At 34.8% G+C, this 21,034-nt stretch overlaps 1 protein-coding gene across 2 annotated transcripts in view; it reads right to left on the bottom strand.

Moving 5' to 3' along the window:
- Positions 1-21,034, bottom strand: part of SCYL2 (SCY1 like pseudokinase 2) — a 66,992-nt gene that overhangs the window by 32,614 nt on the left and 13,344 nt on the right. For both annotated transcript variants that reach the window (XM_014835016.3, XM_014835017.3), the window contains exons 3-4: positions 12,128-12,285; positions 7,906-8,050 (exon numbers count right to left, since the gene is read on the bottom strand). In XM_014835016.3, the coding sequence (XP_014690502.1) occupies positions 7,906-8,050; positions 12,128-12,285 (303 nt within the window). The remainder of the gene's footprint in view (positions 1-7,905; positions 8,051-12,127; positions 12,286-21,034) is intronic.

The raw sequence follows: 21,034 nt of genomic DNA, 5'->3' as shown, positions 1-21,034 counted from the left end.
TTAGCCTCTTACAACCTCCCAAAGCTGAATCAAGAAGAAACAGATAATCTGAATAGACCAATCACAAGGAAAGAGACTGAAACAGTAATCAAAAGCATCCCAAAGAATAAAACCCCAGGACCAGACGGCTTCTCTGGGGAATCTACCAAACTTTCAGAGAGGATTTAACACCTATCCTTCTCAAGCTATTCCAAAAAATTGGAGAAGATGGAACACTTCCAAACACATTCTACGAGACCAACATCACTCTGAAACCAAAGCCTGACAAGAACAGCACAAAAAAGGAAAACTACAGGCCAACACCGTTGATGAACATAGATGCAAAAGTCCTCAACAAAATCTTGGCAACCCAAATTCAGCAACACATCAAAAGAATATACATCACAATTAAGTAGGATTCATACCAGGAAGACAGGGATGGTTCAACATCCACAAATCAATCAATGTGATACACCACATCAACAAACTAAGGAATAAAAACCACATGATCATCTCAATAGATGCAGAGAAAGCATTTGACAAGATCCAACAGCCATTTATGGTAAAAATTCTTAACAAAATGGGGATAGAAGGAAACTACCTCAACATAATAAAGGCCATATATGACAAACACACAGCTAACATCATACTCAATGGGCAAAAACTGAACGCCATCCCCCTGAGAACACAAACAAGACATGGATGCCCACTATCACCCTTATTCAACATAGTACTGGAGGTTTTGGCCAGAGTAATTAGGCAAGAGAAAGGAATAAAAGGAATCCAAATAGGGAGTGAAGAAGTGAAACTCTCACCGTCTGCAGATGACATGATCTTATATATAGAAAAGCCCAAAGAATCCATCAGAAAACTAATAGAAATTATTAACAACTACAGTAAAGTTCAGGGTACAGAGTCAACTTACAAAACTTAGTTGCTTTTCTATACTCCAATAACGAACTTGCAGAAAGAGAACCCAAGAATATAATTCCATTTGCAATCGCAACTAAAAGAATAAAGTATCTAGGAATACTTGGAATTCACCAAGAATGTGAAGGACTTACACAATGAAAACTGTAAGACATTACTGAAAGAAATTGATAACAACATAAAGAGATGGAAAGAGATTCCATGCACATGGACTGGAAGAATAAACATAGTTAAAATGTCCATACTACCCAAAACAATCTATAAATTCAATGCAATCCCAATCAGAATCCCAATGACATTCTTCACAGAAATACAGCAAAGAATCCTAAAATCTATATGGGGCAACCAAAGACCCCAAAATGCTAAGGCAATCCTGAGAAAAAAGAACCACGCTGGAGGTATCACAATCCCTGACTTCAAAATGGACTATAAAGCCATAGTGATCAAAACGGCATGGTACTGGTCCAAAAACAGACACACAGATCAAGGGAACAGAACTGAAAGCCCAGAAATAAAACCGCACATCTACGGACAGATAACTTTCAACAAAGGTGCCAAGAACATACAATGGACAAAAGATAAGTCTCTTCAATAAATGGTGTTGGGAAAACGGGACAGCCACGTGCAAAAGAATTAAGGTACACCATTATCTCACACCATATACAAAAATAAACTCAAAATGGATCAAAGACTTGAAGATAAGCCCTGAAACTATAAAACTCCTGGAAGATTATAGAGGCAGTACACTCTTTCACGTTGCACTAAAAAGGATCTTTTCGAATACCATGTCCTCTCAGGCAAGAGAAACAAAAGAAAAAATAAACAACTGGGAGTTCATCAGACTAAAGAGCCTCTGCAAGGCAAAAGAAACTAGAATCAAAACAAAGAGACAACCCAACAACTGGGAGAAAATATTTGCAAATCATATATCTGACAAGGGGTTAATCTCCATAATATATAAGGAACTCACACAGCTGAACAATAAAAAAACAAACAACCCGATCAAAAAATGGGCACAGGATATGAACAGACATCTTTCCAAAGAAGATATACAGATGGTCAATAAACACATGAAAAGATGTTCAACATTACTAATCATCAGGGAAATGCAAATCAAAACTACACTAAGATACCACCTTATGCCTGTTAAAATGGCCATAATCACCAAGAGTAAAAATAACAAATGTTGGAGAGGGTCTGGAGAAAAGGGAACCCTCATACACTGCTGGTAGGAATGCAAACTGGTGCGGCCACTATGGAAAACAGTATGGAGATTCCTCAAAAAAGTGAAAATAGAACTACCGTAAGACCCAGCTATCCCACTACTGGGTATCTACCCAAACAATCTGAAATCAACAATCCAAAGTAACATATGTACCCCTATGTTCATAGCAGCACTATTCACAACAGCCAAGATATGGAAACAATCCAAGTGCCCATTGACAGATGACTGGATAAAGAAGATGTGGGATATAAATATAAAATGGAATACTACTCAGTGAGAAAAAAAGACAAATTCATCCCATTTGCAATAACATGGACGGACCTGGAGGGAATTAAGCTAAGCGAAATAAGCCAGACTGAGAAAGATAAACACCAGATGATTTCACGCATATATGGAATACAAACATACACATGGACAAAGAAAACAGTTCAGTGGTTACCAGGGGAAGGGGGGGGGGGGAACCAGGTGAAGGAGAGCACTTATGTGGTGACAGACAAGAAATAATGTACAACTGAAATCTCACATCGATGTAAACTATTATGAACTCAATAAATATATATGTACACACACACACACACATACACATACACTTAGAATTTGATCCTATCTTATCACCTTCCCGACCCTGGACCATCACTTCTGGCCTGTCCTACTGTAACAGCCACCTACCTCATCTCTTTACTTCTGCAGTTACCTGTCTACACAGTTTAATCCTCAATACAGCAGCTAGAGGAATTCTTTTAAAACCTAACCCAGATCATGTCACTTTGCTGCTCAAAATCTCCCAAAGGCTTTTCCTTTCTCTCAAAGTAAAATCCAAAGTATTTCTCTGGCTTTCAGACCTAATAGGACCCAAGCACTCCCTTAACTCTTTCACCCTACCTCCTACTACTCATCTTCTCGTTTACTCCTCTCCATCACTCCAGGTATTTTACTATTCTTTGAACATTTCATGCATGATTCCATCTCAGGGACTTTGCACTTGCTGTTCTCCCTGCCTAGATCATTCTTTCCCCAGGTATCTATATTGCTTGCTTCTTTGCTTTTTTTCAGGTCTTTACTGAAACATCCCCCTTTCAGTGATAGATTTCCTGACTACCCTATTCAAAAATGCAAGTCCCCACTCCTCCCCATCGAAACTATCCCCTCTTCCTTTTTCCTCTCAACAAGCAATTATAATCTAATGTATTATATATTTACTTATTTTATTGTCTTTCTTCCTCCATTAGAATGCAAGTTCTAAAAGGCAGGAATTTGTGTCTGTTTTGTTCACTGCCAGACCTTTAGCACCCAGAACTATGCCAGACATACAGCTGTCCAATAAACATTTGCTGAATGAAGAAATATGAGAATGAATTCTCTAAAAAATCCCTTACAGTTTTCAACATGAAGGCAGTTCAAAGGGTAAAGAGCATAAAGAGTACTATTTTAGAAGATATCTAGATTCCTATCCCCACTTCATCACTTACTAGCCTTGCAACTTTGAGCAAGTCACTGAACCTATGTAGGTCCCAGGTGGTGAATTACTTCAAATGATGGTATATTAACTTCTTAATAAACATGGGAAATCATATTAGACTCCACACTACTCCCAGCTCCCATCCCCATAGCCATCAGGGCCTAGTCTACCTTTCTATAACTTCACTCTGTATCTCTAGTCCTTCCTATGATTTTTGACCAAGACTTTTCTTTTAACTATCATTAACTATTTTGTACATGTAAGCACTATGCTAAGCACTTATAAATTTACACATTTGATTCAGAAAATAACCCTATATAGTAGGATTATTTCCCATATGTTTTCCCTACCCTAAAATTCCACTTTTCTAGAATAATAGCTCTAAAATGCACAGCAGACCAGGTCATTTTCCCTGCTTAAAATCCTTCAGGGTTCTCCATCACCAACAAGGCCTTTCACTATCTTTTCAGCGTGACTTTTCACCACTCGCTGAGATGCTACCTGCTACTTCTAATTGCCTGAATATTTGTCCTGAGTGACTAGTACAAAGAAGTAATTAGGGGCTTAATAATATTTTTCAAATGAATGCTTTCCAGTTCTAACACATTTGAACCCATGAAATTCATGTAAGATTTACATTTTTAAAATGCTTATTCCTCAAATATAATTTATAAAACACGCAAAGTTTTTCAAGTCTAGAAAAGTTTTTCTAACTTTATAATAAAAATAAAACCTATTGCATGCTTGTTGTATATTTCAGGCACTCATTTGGTAGTTGCATTTACATAATTTTCTCAGTTAATCTTTGGAACCATTTTATGGTTAGGGGAAAAAAGTTCAGATGCTTACTACAAAGCTATGGTAATCAAAATATTGTGGTATTGATATAAAGACAGATATATAAACCAATGGAATAGAACAGGGAGTCCAGAAATAAACTCCAGCATATATGGTCAAATGATTTTCAACAAAGGTACTAAGTCCATTGAATGGGGAAAGGACAGAAGTTTCAACAAAGAGTGCTAAGAAAACTGGATATTCACATGCAAAAGAATAAAGTTGGACCCTTACCTTAAACCATATATAAAAATTAACTCAAAATGGATCAAGACTTAAATGTAAGACCTAAATCTATAAAACCCTTGGAAGAAAACATAAGAGAAAAGCTTTATGACATTGGATTTGGCAATGACTTCTTGGATATAACACAAAATGCACAGGCAACAAAAGAAGAAAAGCAAAATAAAAAACTTCTGTGCTTCAAAGGACAAAATCAATAAAGTGAATAGGTAACTCATAGAATGGGAGAAAATATTTTCAAATCACATATCTGATAAGAGGTTAATATCTAGAATATATAAAGAACTCCTACAACTCAACAACAACAAAAACAAACAACCCCGGGGGCCAGCCCCATGGTCGAGTGGTTAAGTTCTCACACTCTGGTTCGGTGGTCCAGGGTTTCGCCAGTTCGGATCCTGGGCACGGACGTGGCACCACTCATCAAGCCATGCTGAGGCGGTATCCCATGTACCACAACAAGAAGGACCCACAACTGAAAATACACAACTATGTACTGGGGGGCTTTGGGGAGAAAAAGGAAAAATAAAATCTTAAAACCCTTAAAAAATCTTAAAAAACAAAAACAACCTGGTTCAAAAATGGGCAAAGGGGTTGAATATACATTTCTCCAAAGGAGATACAGAAATGCCAATAAGCACATGAAAAGATACTCAAATTCACTAACTATTATGGAAATGCAAATAAAAACGACAATAAGATACCACCTCACTCCCATTAGGATGGCTACTATCAAAAACCAGAAAATAACAAGTGTTGGTGAGTATGTGGAGAGATTAGAACCATTTTTGCACTATTGGTGGAAATGTAAAATGGTGCAGCCACTATGGAAAACAGTATGCTTAGTTCTTCAAAAAATTAAAAATTGAATTACCATATGAGCTGGCAATTCCACTTCTGGGTATATCCCCAAAAGAAGTGAAAGCAGGGTCTCAAAGAGATTTATTTGTATACTCATGTTCATAGCAGTATTACTCACAATAGCCAAGAAGTGATAGCAACACAAGTGTCCACTGACAAATGAGTGAATAAAAATTATGTGCTAAATACATACAATGGAATACTATTCAGCCTTAAAAAAGAAGGAAATTTTGACACATACTACAACATGGATGAACCTTGAGGACATTATGTGAAGTGAAATAAACCAGTCACAAAAGGAAAAATACTGTATGATTCCACATATATGAGGTACCTAAAGTAGTCAAATTCACTGAGACAGTAAGTAGAATGCTGGTTGCCAGTGGCTAAGAAGAAGGAGTTGGGGGGCATGGGGAGTTATTGTTTAACGAGTACAGCTTCAGTTTTGCAAGGTGAAAAGAATTCTGGAGATGGATGGTGGTGATGGTTGCACAACAATGTGAATCTACTTAATGTCACTGAACTGCAGCATATCTAAAAATGGTTAAGATGATAAATTTTATGGTACGTGTATTTTACCACAATTAAAAAATATATATACTGTTACAGGGGCTGGCCCGGTAATGCAGCGGTTAAGTATGCATGTTCTGCTTTGGCAGCCCGGCGTTCACCAGTTTGGATCCCGGGTGCAGACATGGCATCGCTTGGCAAGCCACGTTGTGGTAGACATCCCACGTATAAAGTAGAAGAAGATGGGCATGGATGTTAGCTCAGGGCCAGTCTTCCTCAGCAAAAAGAGGAGGATTGGCAGCAGATGTTAGCTCATGGCTAATCTTCCACAAAAAATAAATAAATAAAATCTGATAAAATAAAATTTAAAATATATATATATATATACTGTTATGAGAATAAGATAAGCCACAGACTGGGAGAAAATATTTGTAAAATCATATATCTGATAAGGACTTGTGTCCACAATATAGAAAGAAATCTCGAAATTCAGTAATGGAAAACAACCAACCCACTCAAAGAATGGGCAAAAGATCTGAACAGACAGTTCACCAAAAGAGATATTCAGATAGCAAAGTAGCATGTGAAAAGGTGTTCAACATCATTATTCATAAGGGAAATGCAAATTAAAACTCCAAATTAAAATCCCATCACACACCTATTAGAATGGCTAAAATTAAAAGAACCAAGCATACCAAGTTTTGGCAAAGATGCAGCAGGAATACAAAATGGCACTACCACATTGGAAAACAGTTTGTCAATTTCTTAACAAACGAAATATATACATACCATTTGATCCAGCCATTCTACTCCTACATACTTAACCAAGAGAAATGTAAGCATATGTCCATAAAAAACTTGTACATGAATGTTTATAGCAGTTTTATTTGCAATAGCCAAAAACTTTACAACCCAAATGACCATAAACAGGTGAATGGATAAACAAACTACAGTATACCTGTACAACAGACCACTACTCAGCAGTAAAAAAAAAAAAAAAAAAGTACTGATATGCAGAATAATATGAATGAATCTCAAAACAATTAGGGTAATTGAAAGAAGCCAGGCCCCAAAAAAAGTACATACTGTATTATCCCATTTATAAAATTTCAGTGACCCATTCATACTGACAAAAAGCAAGGCAGTGGTTTCCTGGGACAAGAGATGGAAAGACAGCAAGGAGCAGGAGGGAGGGATTACAATGAGTATGAGGAAACTTCGAGGGGTCATGGATATGTGCATTATTTTGATTGTGGTGATGGTTTTACAGGTATATATATATGTCAAACTTATAAAACTGTATATTTTGAATATGTGAAATTTATTGTATGTCAATTAATTATACCTTAATAAAGCTGTTAAAAAATAATAAATAAAATGATCTCTGTCCCCAAGGAAATAAGAAGCTACTGCATAAATTTATCCTATAGAACTGAATATATTTTGATAAGCAGAGAAAGGAAAATCAGAAAAAGTGGACATATATGAAAAGGCTAACAATATCTCTTGACATCTATTAAATAATTTCCTTAAAGATGTAATTTTTTATTAAGTACATTATTACTTCAATTTAATATTTCGCTTATGAAATGCACTCACAAGGCTCAAAACTGAAAAAAAACAAAAGTAAACCACCTCATCCACCAATCCACCACATTACCAGTGTTGTTTCATACAATTAAAATATAATTTAAGACTAACAATTAACTGTAGAAAAATTCTAGAACATAGTGATAATTTTTAAATTACTCAAAAGATACAAAGATTTACATAAAGTAGTTTACATGGCTACTAAGTTTAAAATACTCAAAAAACAATTTTGAAGGAAAAAACTCTTCACATGATGAATAAAAATACATACCTGAAGCAAACCATATTTAGTTTCTACATCATAAAGTTTATAATCCTTAATGTCTGGAGATACAGGGGAAGGCAGATTTTCCCAGTTACCTAAAACATTGGCTAAACTGGCAAAAACTGGTTCCGTACAAAATGCCAAGCAATCCCTGTTTTAAAAAAGAAAGAGAGCTATTTACCATTTTTTCCACATTCTCAAAATCAAATACACATAAAAGATTAGTGGTCCTATTAAACTACCAACAAAAAGGTAGACTATTTTAGATTTATTTTCAGTATTAACATAACATGCTTATCCCAAGAGAGCAAAGTCGGGAAGCTTTGTATATGAATTATACTAGATAAATCACTCAGTCTTTTAAACTAAGTGTCCTAACAGTTGTGATACATTTTTTAAAACTTAAAAAGTCAGAAAATAAAACATTATTTCAACTGTGCTTTTGAAATGACTGATATTTTATATGGAACACGAATATAAAATATTGATACATTACACCTATGATAATATCCTTATTTCTAAGGATATAATTTTCAAAATATCCTCAAACAAACCCACACATTTCCTACAGACACCTCTGGAGCAAGAGGAGTCAGAGAGACAGGGCATAGCTCCACGTCTCTCATCACTACTTCAATCAGAGCAGTTTTGCTTTTATCTATTTTATCATCATTTTGAAAGGTGTCATAATTTTTAAATTTTTTAAATTATTGCTCTTTGATGTTTAAGCATATTTAGAAATTCAGAAAATATTATATATTAACATTCAATAAGCCTTAGAGAGTAATGATCAAAAACTCAGGCCTTGAAGACAGACAAATACCCAACTCCAAGTCCCAGCATTCCTATTCCTCGACTTGGTGACTCTGGATACCATGGTTGAATCTCACTTTGCCCATTTGTACAACAGTGATAAGAGACTACCCTGAAGGGTAACTGAAGATCAAATGAGATAAGACATGTAAAGTACAGTGACTAGCGTGTAAACAATAAATGCTTACTTTTGCTATTATAATTACCATGCATTTGAGACTCAAATCCTAACATTTTATGCCTTGGGCTTAGGCTCTGGCAATGAAGAACGACAAGGTAAGTGTAGCAAACAGCTATACCAAGCCTCTTCACCTGAATATTATGCCCTTTGCTGTTTCATCTGTCCACAATACCTGAGCAAGTTTTCTTTCACTTCACATGCATTTTTCAAATGAAAGCATACGCAGAAGCTCAATATGTATGAGAGAGAAAGACAGAGCTGCTTACATTGAGGGAGAGAGTCACACTGTCCTGCTTGCTCAGTCACCATCAAGGATGCTATCTGGTTCTTTACTCCCACACTAAGCTCATTAATACAGTGGACACTAGGCTTTTGTTTGAAGAACTCTACTGAAGGAAAACTGCTCAAATACTCTATGTCTTTTCTACAGTTTCCTATGATTACCAGGACTCATTTATTTTAGCAATGCATTCTTTCCCCTCTCTGTCCTGACTCCAAAATCATCGTTAGTCATAACAACATCCATATGATTATTCCTCAAGCTTGAAGGCCTTATTATATTTCATGAATATTCATTTCCATCATCATTACAGTTACATACCAGAAGGGCTATATCCTCTCTCAAGGATATAGCCAACCTCCCCCAACCACATGTACTTACTAGCCATTTATCTCCTACCCTTTCACTGTCTCCACCAATAGAGACTCCCAGTAAGTTTACTCAATAAATTGGAAGTATTCGGTCCTGACTACAATTGATTCCTTTCTTTCCCTCAACTATCTCAACAATAAACTATTACCCTAACTATTCTTTACTGAGCAAACCCTTAATAACCCGTGGTAACCATCACGTTTCTTTTACTTTCCTGCTTATGTCATAAGCTGAAGGAAAAAACAGGAAACCCAAATCTTTATAAACTCACAGCATAAAGTCACATAGTGTACTTTAACCTTGCTCTTTTATTTTTCAACATTCAAGAACATTCCTTCATAGCCCTCTTATTTAACTCCTCATTCCACTGCCCCCTTACCCACTACTCACTTATTACCCACTTTTTACTTAAGAAAAAAAAAAGTTCATCTAATATGAATGACCTCATTTTCCTAAACTTCACCTTAGCATACTAGTGATTCAACTATGCTTCTAAAATTTCCTTTGAGCTCCTATTAGGACTTTACTCACATAATGGTATCTTCTCCGCTGGGTTTCTTCGTATGTCTTTTCTAGTGTCCGAACGGCCATCCTACTGAAATTACGGACTATCACTAACAACCTAATGTAATGGGTTCTTTCCAGTCCTTATTCTCTTTTTATTCAGTGATCCCCAGTGTTAGTGCGTTCTTTCTTCCCTCTTTTGGCTGCCATGACATACTGCCAATTTTTCTCCTGACAAATGACAATGACCCCTCACCAGTTTCTTTCCTTGGCTCTTCTTTCCCCTCTACATTTCAAGTTCTGTCCTCAGTACTCTGCTCTTTTTACTCATGCTCTTGAAAAAGTCATTTTTTTCATCGTTTTAATTACTGCCTCTATATTACTCACTCTCACATACATCACCAACTCTGGGCTTTCATCTCGTTTACTTTTTGATAGCACATTTCTTTTGGATAATTCCAGTGTCATCTCCACATTATTAATTCATTAAAAACTGGAAGTTTTTTCCTTCCCTAAAATGTTCCTATTTCTATCAATGCTACTGCAATTTTTACAACCTAACAATCAAGAGGCCTTAAAGTAATCTTTGAACTGTCTGTCTTCATGATTGCCAATAAATCCCTAGTTCTGTAATAGTTAAATCACATAAAAGAAGCTGCAGGGACAGAGAAAAATATAAAACATTGGTCCTTCTCCCCTCAAGAGACTTAAAATGTAATAATGAAATATAACACATATTGATACAAGTCAAAATAACAAAGATGGGTAGGATTCTGACAGATAACACTATAGACACTGATATGAAACACTCTAGAGGAAATAGCACAAACAAATACGGAGTCAGGAAAGCACAGGACAAATGCAGCAAACAAAACTTAGTCCACTTTGGGATAGAGGGTTCAGAATAGCAAGTGTTACATAAGAGAGAACAACTATAATCTTCTTCTGGGTTTATTCATGAAAAGAAGGGTAATAAAAATATTATTATCATAATAGGCATATGAGCATATTTCTGGGTAGGCACAGCATGGTACAGTGACGAAAAATAAAACATGGGTTCAGGAATCATGGTGCTATAACTATGTGACTTAAGTAAAATCTCTGATCCTCAGTTCTTCAATACAACTGCAAAAATTAAATGAGTAAACAAATGCAAAGCATTTAGTACAGTTTTTCACATGGTAAATATTAGGTTTATTCTTTTAGGTTGAAAGAAAGGATCTTATGCCTTCGGGAAAGGAGGTAAATGATGGTGAGTTATTAAAGATTCCAAAGTAAGAATTACGCAGAAATTCAATATATAAAATAGATAAAAGCAAAACTGTCCTGGCTGTCTGTTCCTCCCCTATCCTTAAAATCCTAGGGTCCACAGAATACAAGTGGCAAACCATTTACTTAAGATCTTCTGAATTAAAAGAGGAGACTACAGTCAGCTAAGTAGGAAGGAAGAAAGGAATAAATTAGGGGTTATGAGTAATGTGGAAGACTTATATAGTTAGGGTATCTAAAGGAAAAGGAAAAGTACCACAAGCTTGAGGATCCAGTTAAGATTACACAATACAAATTTCATTTTTTTGTCATTCTTAGCAAAGTTCCCAAGTTCATCTTTGAGAAAAATAGATGGTAGAGTGACTGAGGGCTATAGAGTGACATACTAGGCATAGTAGAACGTTAAATGTCTAGAACAGTACCTGGAACACATAAAAATAGGTCCCAAACACTGAATCAATGAACAGGGTACAAAAATTCTAGCAAATTAACAAGGACAGCTACTTTCAGGCAGAGACTGTATTCTATACCTCTCTTGCATATTGCATTTTGACTATGGTAATGCTGAGCATAGAACAAGGAGAGATACATGGCAAATATGAAAAAAACTTTCATTGATATTTCAAAAAGAGACATATACATAGAACATGCAAATAAATCTTAGGGAAATAACTAATCCGTAAGAACTCAATACTCAGTTTATAAGAATTTTTCACTGCCAGTAGACTTTAGAGAGAGATTTCAAATATGAAGTTATTTTTAATTATTTGTTCAGGAATTCTCTTATCTAAGCTTTTATAGAAATTTACCTGGATTCTTCTAAAGGATGCTGGACGGTAAGAAGTCGAGGGTGTCTCAGTCGAGTTAACTGTTGGACTCCTCGTTTCAGAGAATCGATGATTTGATCCTTTTCAAATTTTTGATATTTGTCAATAAGCTTTTTATCAAAGACAAAAACAGCCACTTCCTAATAAAAGAATTGTGAACTCATTTTAATCAAGAATATATAAAAACAACAAAATTTTATTTGATTGTCACAACAATCTACAAATAGAAATAACTAAAAACTAACGCCACGGAAATTTGAGCACCATTGTAATATTTCTTTGATATCAAGAAAATTTGGTTTTTTCATGATTAGTAAATCTAAATACAGCCATGCATCACTTAACGATGGGGATACGTTCTGAGAAATGCAACCTTAGGTGATTTCATCATTGTGCGAACATAATAGAGTGTACTTACAAAAACGTAGATTGTATGGCCTACTACACACCTAGGCTACATGGTATGGGACCACCATCATATATACAGTCCATCGTTGACCAAAACATTATGCAGCACATGACTGTACTTTGAAAGATATGAGACCCAACACCCTCATCTAAGGAGAACATAGGAAAATCTCCATCTTTGAATTCTGGTATCAGAAGTACACATAAACTGTGTGTAATGTGTTGTCCTCTACGTTGTCATCTCTTATTTAACCAGAATTCAAATAAAAGTTAAAATGTTTAAAACTTCAAAATGCTATTCACAATGGCAACCAGAGAGTATACTACAAAATCTTGAAATGCTTTTTGACAGAAAGGTTGTATATGTCAGAGTGCTTGTTCATACAAAAACGCAATTCGTAAGCATCTTTCACAAATTAATAACCTATACTCTTTCCTTCCACTCTATCCCCATCTTGTTATGGGTAGTAACTGGGAATAGTTACCAGTATAGGAAGCTGCTACCTGAATGCCCCTCTTTGAGCGTTATTTTATACTCACAGCTTATTTTACACTATTAAAAGCCCACATTCTCCTTAACTATCTTCTTTTCCTTCTCTCTCATTTACTTAAGGGAAAATAGTTCCCATTCTCTTACCCAATCTTAACAAACCAGTCAAAAAATAGCTATATTGATAGCTGATGTATTACCACTGTATACTATTCAACTATCAATATTCAAGACAGTATCTTTCCATTTTATTGCTTCTCTTCTAATTGTTTTTGCTACATCATGATTATTCTTTTCTCAAGTTAGCCTGGCAACCTAATCAATTAAGAGATTTACTGCAGAATTCCAAACCAATAAATTTATCAAACACAACTTGTTTTAATTTGGAGGCTTCTTATATATATATACATAGTTAAAGATTTTAAAAAACAAGTTAAAGATTTTACTGGATTGAGTCTCTGAAAAGTGATTAACATAAAGGGGCTATTTAGTGACTCAATCTGAACATTCCCTAAATATTTGCATGCTTTTTTGGAATTATCCCTTCCTCACAGCAACCCTACAAGACGAGTTATTTTCCTCACTTCACAGATGAGGACATTATGGAAAAGATAAATGTATTATCCAAGACCTCGCAATTGATAAGATGAAGAATCAAGATTCAAACCCAGTCAATCCAGCTCTAGAGGCCACATTCTTAACTAATACAGCATTTTGTTTCCCAAGAATAACACACGGCCAATAAATATGGAGCACCCCAGTAAAACATGGCATACACCTTCAGGAAAACCACCCTTTGAGTGAGAGCTTTAAACAGCACTCATATGTAAATACACAATCATAGCTCTTTTGAGCATTATGAGACAGAGGACAATCAGGAGCTAAGAGCATTATGTAATATAATTTGAACTAAAAACAAATGACCTAGAAGTTCAAGTTCCTATCTCACTATTCATGTGCACAATCTTATTTTAGTAAGTCTTCCGCAATAACACGTTTTATAAATGCATCTAATTTAAATGTGTTTATTTATTCAAGACCTTTTGTCTTTAAAAAAAGATCACGTGAAACAGCTCTTGAGCTCTCGCAGTTTCACCACCCTTACGGAAGAACACTACAGTTCATAAAGAAAAAGAAACAACACAAAATTCTCTCTCAGGCATTCATTTATTGTTTCAGGTCAAAGATGAAAGATCCCTACATAGCTCAGAATAGGTTATCAGCTATCTTAAAAATATTTTCTCTTTGTTCCAATCAGTTAATTAAAATTAACCAATTTCAACAAAGTTGTGACTAATTAACTAACCCATTAGGCCTCACACAACTTTCTAAGAGGAAACTCTTAGCCTGCAGCCCAAAATCATTCATCAGAATAGACTATCCTCTAATTTCTAAGTTATGTTTTCCTTCTACTACTTCACCATACTACTCACTCTGCTAACGCATATTATTTGTGTAAAAATTCTGTTAACTTATATGTATTACAAGCTTCTTGAAGAAAGAAACCATGCTTTCAGTGTCTCTATATCTACCACAGGATCTACACCTAGAAGACACTCAGATGTTTATTGCCTACTGGTTGCCGATAAATACAAACAATTACTAGAAGCTCTTCATTCTTATCTTGAATTAAAATCTTCTTCAACTTTTCATTATGAAAATTTTCAAACATACAGAAAAGCTGAGGCAGTGCAATCATCCAACATATTTTCCACTTAAGATGCAACAACTGTTAACTCTAATTTGAGGCTCTTTTTAATACAAAAATTAAAACAAAATGTAAGCAATACTTGGCACTCATTTATTTATTCACTTCATATTCTTTAAAATACAGTGACAGGGGCTGGTCAGGTGGAGTAATGGTTGAGTTTGCGTGCTCCACTTTGGCCACCCGGGATTCACAGGTTTTGGATTCCGGGCGCAGGCCTACACACCACTCATCAAGCCATGCTATGGTGGCGTCCCACATACAAAATAGGAAGACTGGCACAGATGTTAACTCAGGGACAATCTTCCTCAAGTAAAAAGAGGAAGATTTGCAACAGACGTTAGCTCAGGGCCAATCTTCCTCATCAAAAAAGTAAAATAAAATACACTGGCAAAGAAAGTTACCCACTAAAAAGTATTTGTTCTCAATAGCCTACTTTTAAACAAAAAAGGCTCTGAAATAAATTATTCTAAAAACTAATATTTGCCAAATTGGAGGCTGTACCTTTTGATATAGATCTAACTTACAATTTTTAAAAGCTACTTTGCTTATTACAAAGTTGAACTCTTGCTGAAAACAAGATAGTTTAAGTAATAAAACCTAAGTTAATGTATACCAATACATCTAGGATTCCCTAATAGCAGTCATGACCTCCACTGACCTATCCCTCAGAGTCACCAGAGATTGTTTTTGAAACACAGACGTTCCCTGTAATCTCTATTTTATAGACCTTTCATAACTGGCCAGTGGTGACTGCCATGCATCATGCTCTTCATTTTCCATGTGATTTTGGGACAATGTTCCTTCCTCAAAATAATAAAACAAAGTCCAAATTTTTATTTAGATTAAGTTAAAAATAAGCTGATTTTTGAGAAGACAAAGAGAGAACAAGATATAACCCTTAAAATTACTAGAGACAATCTATGATCATTTTTGATCTAAGCAACTTGACTTGCACATTCAGCTTTGCAAAATGGTTCCCTTTATTTTAAAACTTTTAATTTATTATAACTATTTATAATAATTCAATTATGCCTTTGTTTACACAATATTAGCAAGCGTAACCCATGAATATTGGCATCCAGATAACATAATGTAGACTTTGCAATAAGGAAGGGACCATGTCCAAGCCTACATATGGAAGAATGGATAAAAAATGAACAGTTAAATATTACGTAATTTTTAAAATCAATCTTCATTCTCATAGAAATAGTCGTTTTACTGGGGTTGTTATAAAGCTTATAAAGCAGTCAGACAAAAGAAAAAGGCCAGCAAAAATGACTTTTAAGCCAAAATAAGACTGAAGCTGCCCTACTTTAAAGAAAAACAAGTCTATTCCAAACCTGGTTACAAGATCATAATAAATGTGGGACACTAGAAGACTACTAATAATTATTAAGTTAAATCCATTTTGATGAGTAGTCACCTAGCAACATAGAATCTTGTATCAAACACAAATGCTTAATAATAATAAATAAATGCTTAAACAGCCCAAGAACCAGGCAAAATTTTTATATATAGTTAAACATACACAAAAACACACCCATGTATTTTTTTAAAACATCTTCCCCCAAAATAAATTTCTTAGCTTGATACAGGAGAGTTAAAAGAAACTTCAAAACGTAGAATTATTCTTCCACTTGAAAGAAAGAGAAAGGTATACAAGTGAGACAGAAACAATATTAAATAAGTGCTTTTATTACAAATTATTTAAACATATTAGCAGCCTTGATGGTTATAATATTGCTATCTAACAGATAAGACAATGGTTTTTCAGTTTTTAAAGGACACATTTATACGCAGCAAACATTTCTCACTTATTATATATATAGTTTAGCCAAAACAATTTCCCTTTAATGACTTGTTTAAATAAAGTATAATTTAAAAATTAGAAAAGCTAATGAAATCCAATCAAGGGCATCTGTCTCAGAAAACTCTCTCAAATAAATATTCTTTAAAAAGAAGATAAAAAACATGTTTGCAAAGAGTGCCTATGTTTAGACACCCACTTGAATCCTAAACATGCTACTCTATAGAAAGACTAAGTCAGTTACAAAGCTGTCACAGAAATTCAACAGTATAAACCCTACGCCCAACAATTACCTATCAGACATCATAAAAGTTCAAGAGGTAGGGAAGTGGGGAATATTTCACTGAATTTTCAAAAATTAAATAGACCCTCTGTTCAGAATGTCTAAAATTAAAAAGATTAACCATAAAAAGGTTTGGCAGGGATGTAGAGAAACTAATTGCTGGTGGAAGCCTACACTGGAACAACCACTCTGGAAAAACTGACACTGAACAAATACATACGCTATTACCTAGCAATTCCACATCTAAGTAATGTGTCATATACGCCAACAGCACATGCAAGAATGTCCATAGCAATACTCTATACATCAATGAAAAGAAAAACTGCTATGTTCAACAACACAGATGTACCTCATGAACATATATTTAAGGAAAAGGAGCCAAACACAAGAGTACATATCATGATTCCATTTAAATAAAGTTCGAAAACGGGCAAAATTATTCTGAAGTGTCAAAGGACAGGAAAGCAGTTAGCCCTAGAGAGAAGGGGAGAGGTAATGACTGCAAAGAAACATGAATATTAGCAATGTTTTCTTGATCTGGACATTGGTTACATAGGTATGTTCACTGTGAACATTTATCAAGCTGTACATTCACTATTTGTGTACTATTCTGTATTAAGTTCTTAAAGATAAGTTTATATTTAAAAAAGTAAATAGATACAATTTTTTATTTCCTAAATGTCATCTTGAAATAGCTTATAGAATCTCTACTGAGATTCTAGAAATAATAATAGTTAGGAACTAAGGGCTGCTTATAAATGAACACTCAAGGGGCCGGCCCAGTGGCGCAGTGGTTAAGTGTGCACGTTCCACTTCGGCGGCCCAGGTTTCGCCAGTTCAGATTCTGGGTGTGGACACGGCACCGCTTGGCAAAAGCCATGCTGTGGTAGGCATCCCACATATAAAGTAGAGGAAGATGGGCACGGATGTTAGCTCAGGGCCAGTCTTCCTCAGCAAAAAGAGGAGGATTGGCAGCAGATGTTAGCTCAGGGCTAATCTTCCTCAAATAAATAAATAAACACTCAAAAAGGAAACTAAATAGTACATAAGCCTAAACAGTAGCTTCAAATGCTAATAAGCTAAAAGATCTACCCATTTCAACATGTTTACATGTTGTATTTGGTTAAACTTATCTAAATAATAACTTTTAAAATCTTAATGGCTTATCTTATATACAAAACTGGCCTACGAACTTTATTTAACTGCAAAAAATCAACTGTACACTTGTCTCTAAGATTCTCAGGAATCCTTAATTTCACTTTCATAAATTATTCACTATGAGGTGTGTCTTCAACAAATGTCTTTCAAAAACAGTAAGAACCAATAGAAATTGGTTTCTGGACACATGAAGCCAGAATAATAATACAGATGTCCAATCAGGTACTAAAGTTACCAGGCACACAAGTAAATTTTTATTTACCAAGTTTTTCTTTATCGTGCTGCATCCCAGGTTTTATAAATATGCACTTTTTTGTGATCTATTCTTTAGGCGTTGTTACTATTCTTCTCAAAGGCCTTCAAACATTTAGGTTAAAAAGTCAAAAACTGTACATGATCTGAAAATTATAATTCACTATGGACTAATGTGAACTTGAAATAACCCTAGGAAAAAATACACAGATAGTCCTTAAAAGAGTATGGGAACTTTGGAAAATACTATTTATATAAGGATTCCTTTGACTTGGAAATATTGTATTTTTGTTGTTTTCTTAGACAATGTTATATTATGATACTTTTCTTGAAGACCATGTAAAAAAAAGTGAAATGTGTTTGAGAAGAAGGAGAACAAGATGTAAACTTTAAATACAACGGCTTAAATATCATGGTATTTATTTCACTGTCATGCAGCAATAGAAAATACTTTCATATTTTTAATTATTAAAACTAGGTATGAGAATTTCCTAGCCCAAAGTCCCTAAACCAATGTTTACATCAAAGTCAAAGTCAAATTGAAGGTCATATCTTCTGCTATAAAACACAACTGGAATTAAGTATACTGTATGCTAGAGCAAGAAAGGTTGAGAGGGTAAGAAAGATGCCCGCAGTCTCAATGTTCCTTTATGGGGGGGAAAAGGACTAAGAAGAACATCCTTTTCCCTTATTTTTCTCAGAAGAATATTCTTTTCCATTATTTTTCTCTCAGTTTCTCTAAGATCAGTGCTGTCCAACAGAACTTTCTGTGATGATAGACAGTTCTACATCTGCATTGTCCTATACAGTAATACTAGCCACATGTGGCTAGGGAACTTTTGAAATATGACTAGTGCAACTAAGGAACTGAATTTAATTTTATTTAATTTTAATTAATTGAAATAGCCACACACAGCTTGTAGCTACCATACCAGAAGCACAACTCTAGATTGTCTATTTTCTATAAATTCCCTTTAATAAAAATGAAGCAAGTGAAAAAGAATTAAAACTTTTTCAATTAAGGGAGACATTAAGGCTTCAATGCCAAGATGGTTAGAGACTTAGCTATTCCTTAAGGAATTAGCCAGTGTCCAGATAGGATACTCAGTTCTGACCCCTGAGGTCTGAAAGAGGCAAAGGAAGAAAATTCAAAACCATATCCACAGTAAGCACTGATATATTTCAAAACTACCTTTTTCCTCAAAGCAATAAATTTTCTGGGAAAAAAGAATGTAGTAAAGTTTCCTAAGAGAAGCCAGTTCTGGCAGTCAGCAGTTGACAACTGCTGTATTATTGTGCAATATCTAATCAATTATCTGTTATCTGTGTCTGGTTCTCATATTCTACGAGCAGCAACAGAAACTTCAGCATTATCAGAGGATTTCAGCATACGAACTACTGATATAAATACAAACATCAAGAACTCCTTTGGTTAAGCACAAAGACAGTATTATGTCACATAATTGATTGCAAAAGCAATTTGTGCTAGTGTTAGAGGTTGGTTATTTACATAATTTCATGACCTCATTGATATCTTTTTAAGTAGTCAATACTCAAGAAACTACTTACTTTTTAGATGAGCTCTTGGTGAATTGAAAGAGAATACAATGTTCAAAAATGACAAATCAATCAGCATTTAAGATACAGATCAACTCTGGACTTAAAGACTTCCAACCAGACGGCAATTAAAATAAGATTTACAGGTCAGGTACAAACCACATACCAGCAATCTATCAAAGGACCAAGATTCCTACTTCATAAAAGGATAATCAAAGCCAATTCAGTCTTTAAAATACTTGTTTGGGAAATAAGCTAATTTTGGAAAAGTCAGAAATAATACATACCCACAAGTGTATGATTGTGACAGTCATTGGAAAAGGTATATTAAGTTCCATATGTCTTAGAATCCATAGGTTTCACTTGTAGGGAAGTAAAAGCACTTTTGGAAACAATGATTTTTCTTTTTAAAGAACATATTTCTACAGAGGTTTTAAACCTGGAGATTTTTCAATTCTTTAACAAACCAACAGAAAGCTCTTGGTAAAATTTAACACTAACAATCTGCCATATTTCTAAGAACCCTCTGTTGGTCTCTTAAGTCAAATTAAAATAGAACTCATTCAAACTAGTTTTCACTAAAAGAACAGTTAGTTTTAAAATAACTTTGAAATCAATAAACCCCAAAACACATTACTGACTATATCTCACAAATGTATCCCCGTCTAATAGTAAAAACTATCAGGTTAAACATAAAAGAATATTATAAAAGTCTGTTCTCTAGAAGGCTATAGAATAAAAGAGGGAATAAGATCGCACTAAATAGGAATACATTTAATGTGAGAAAAATTTAACTGGGTTTGTCAATATAACTTATTGACAAATATAAAAAGGAACATGACAATTTTTATTCTACAACATATGCTTGGTTAAATATTAAAATCTAATATACTCATTTGCTCAACTGACATGTTTATTTTATTAATTAAGAAATTAAATTACAAAGTGAGATGATATATCAAACAATATATTTGCAACCAGGAGATTCAGAACAAGATCAAAGCATTTGTTTTTGTATGACTTCATTAGACGAAATAAGCCCTAAAGAACTCAGGACTTCCAGCATTTCTTAACATAAAAATGCACACGTGAGGGGCTGGCCCCGTGGCCGAGTGGTTAAGTTCGCCCACTCCACAGCAGGCAGCCCAGTGTTTCGTTAGTTCGAATCCTGGGCGCGGACATGGCACTGCTCATCAGACCACGCTGAGGCAGCGTCCCACATG

Source organism: Equus asinus, chromosome 4 (genome assembly GCF_041296235.1).
Source record: "Equus asinus isolate D_3611 breed Donkey chromosome 4, EquAss-T2T_v2, whole genome shotgun sequence".
In the NCBI taxonomy this organism is placed as follows: domain Eukaryota; kingdom Metazoa; phylum Chordata; class Mammalia; order Perissodactyla; family Equidae; genus Equus; species Equus asinus.
This window is presented reverse-complemented; position numbering and strand designations above follow the sequence as displayed.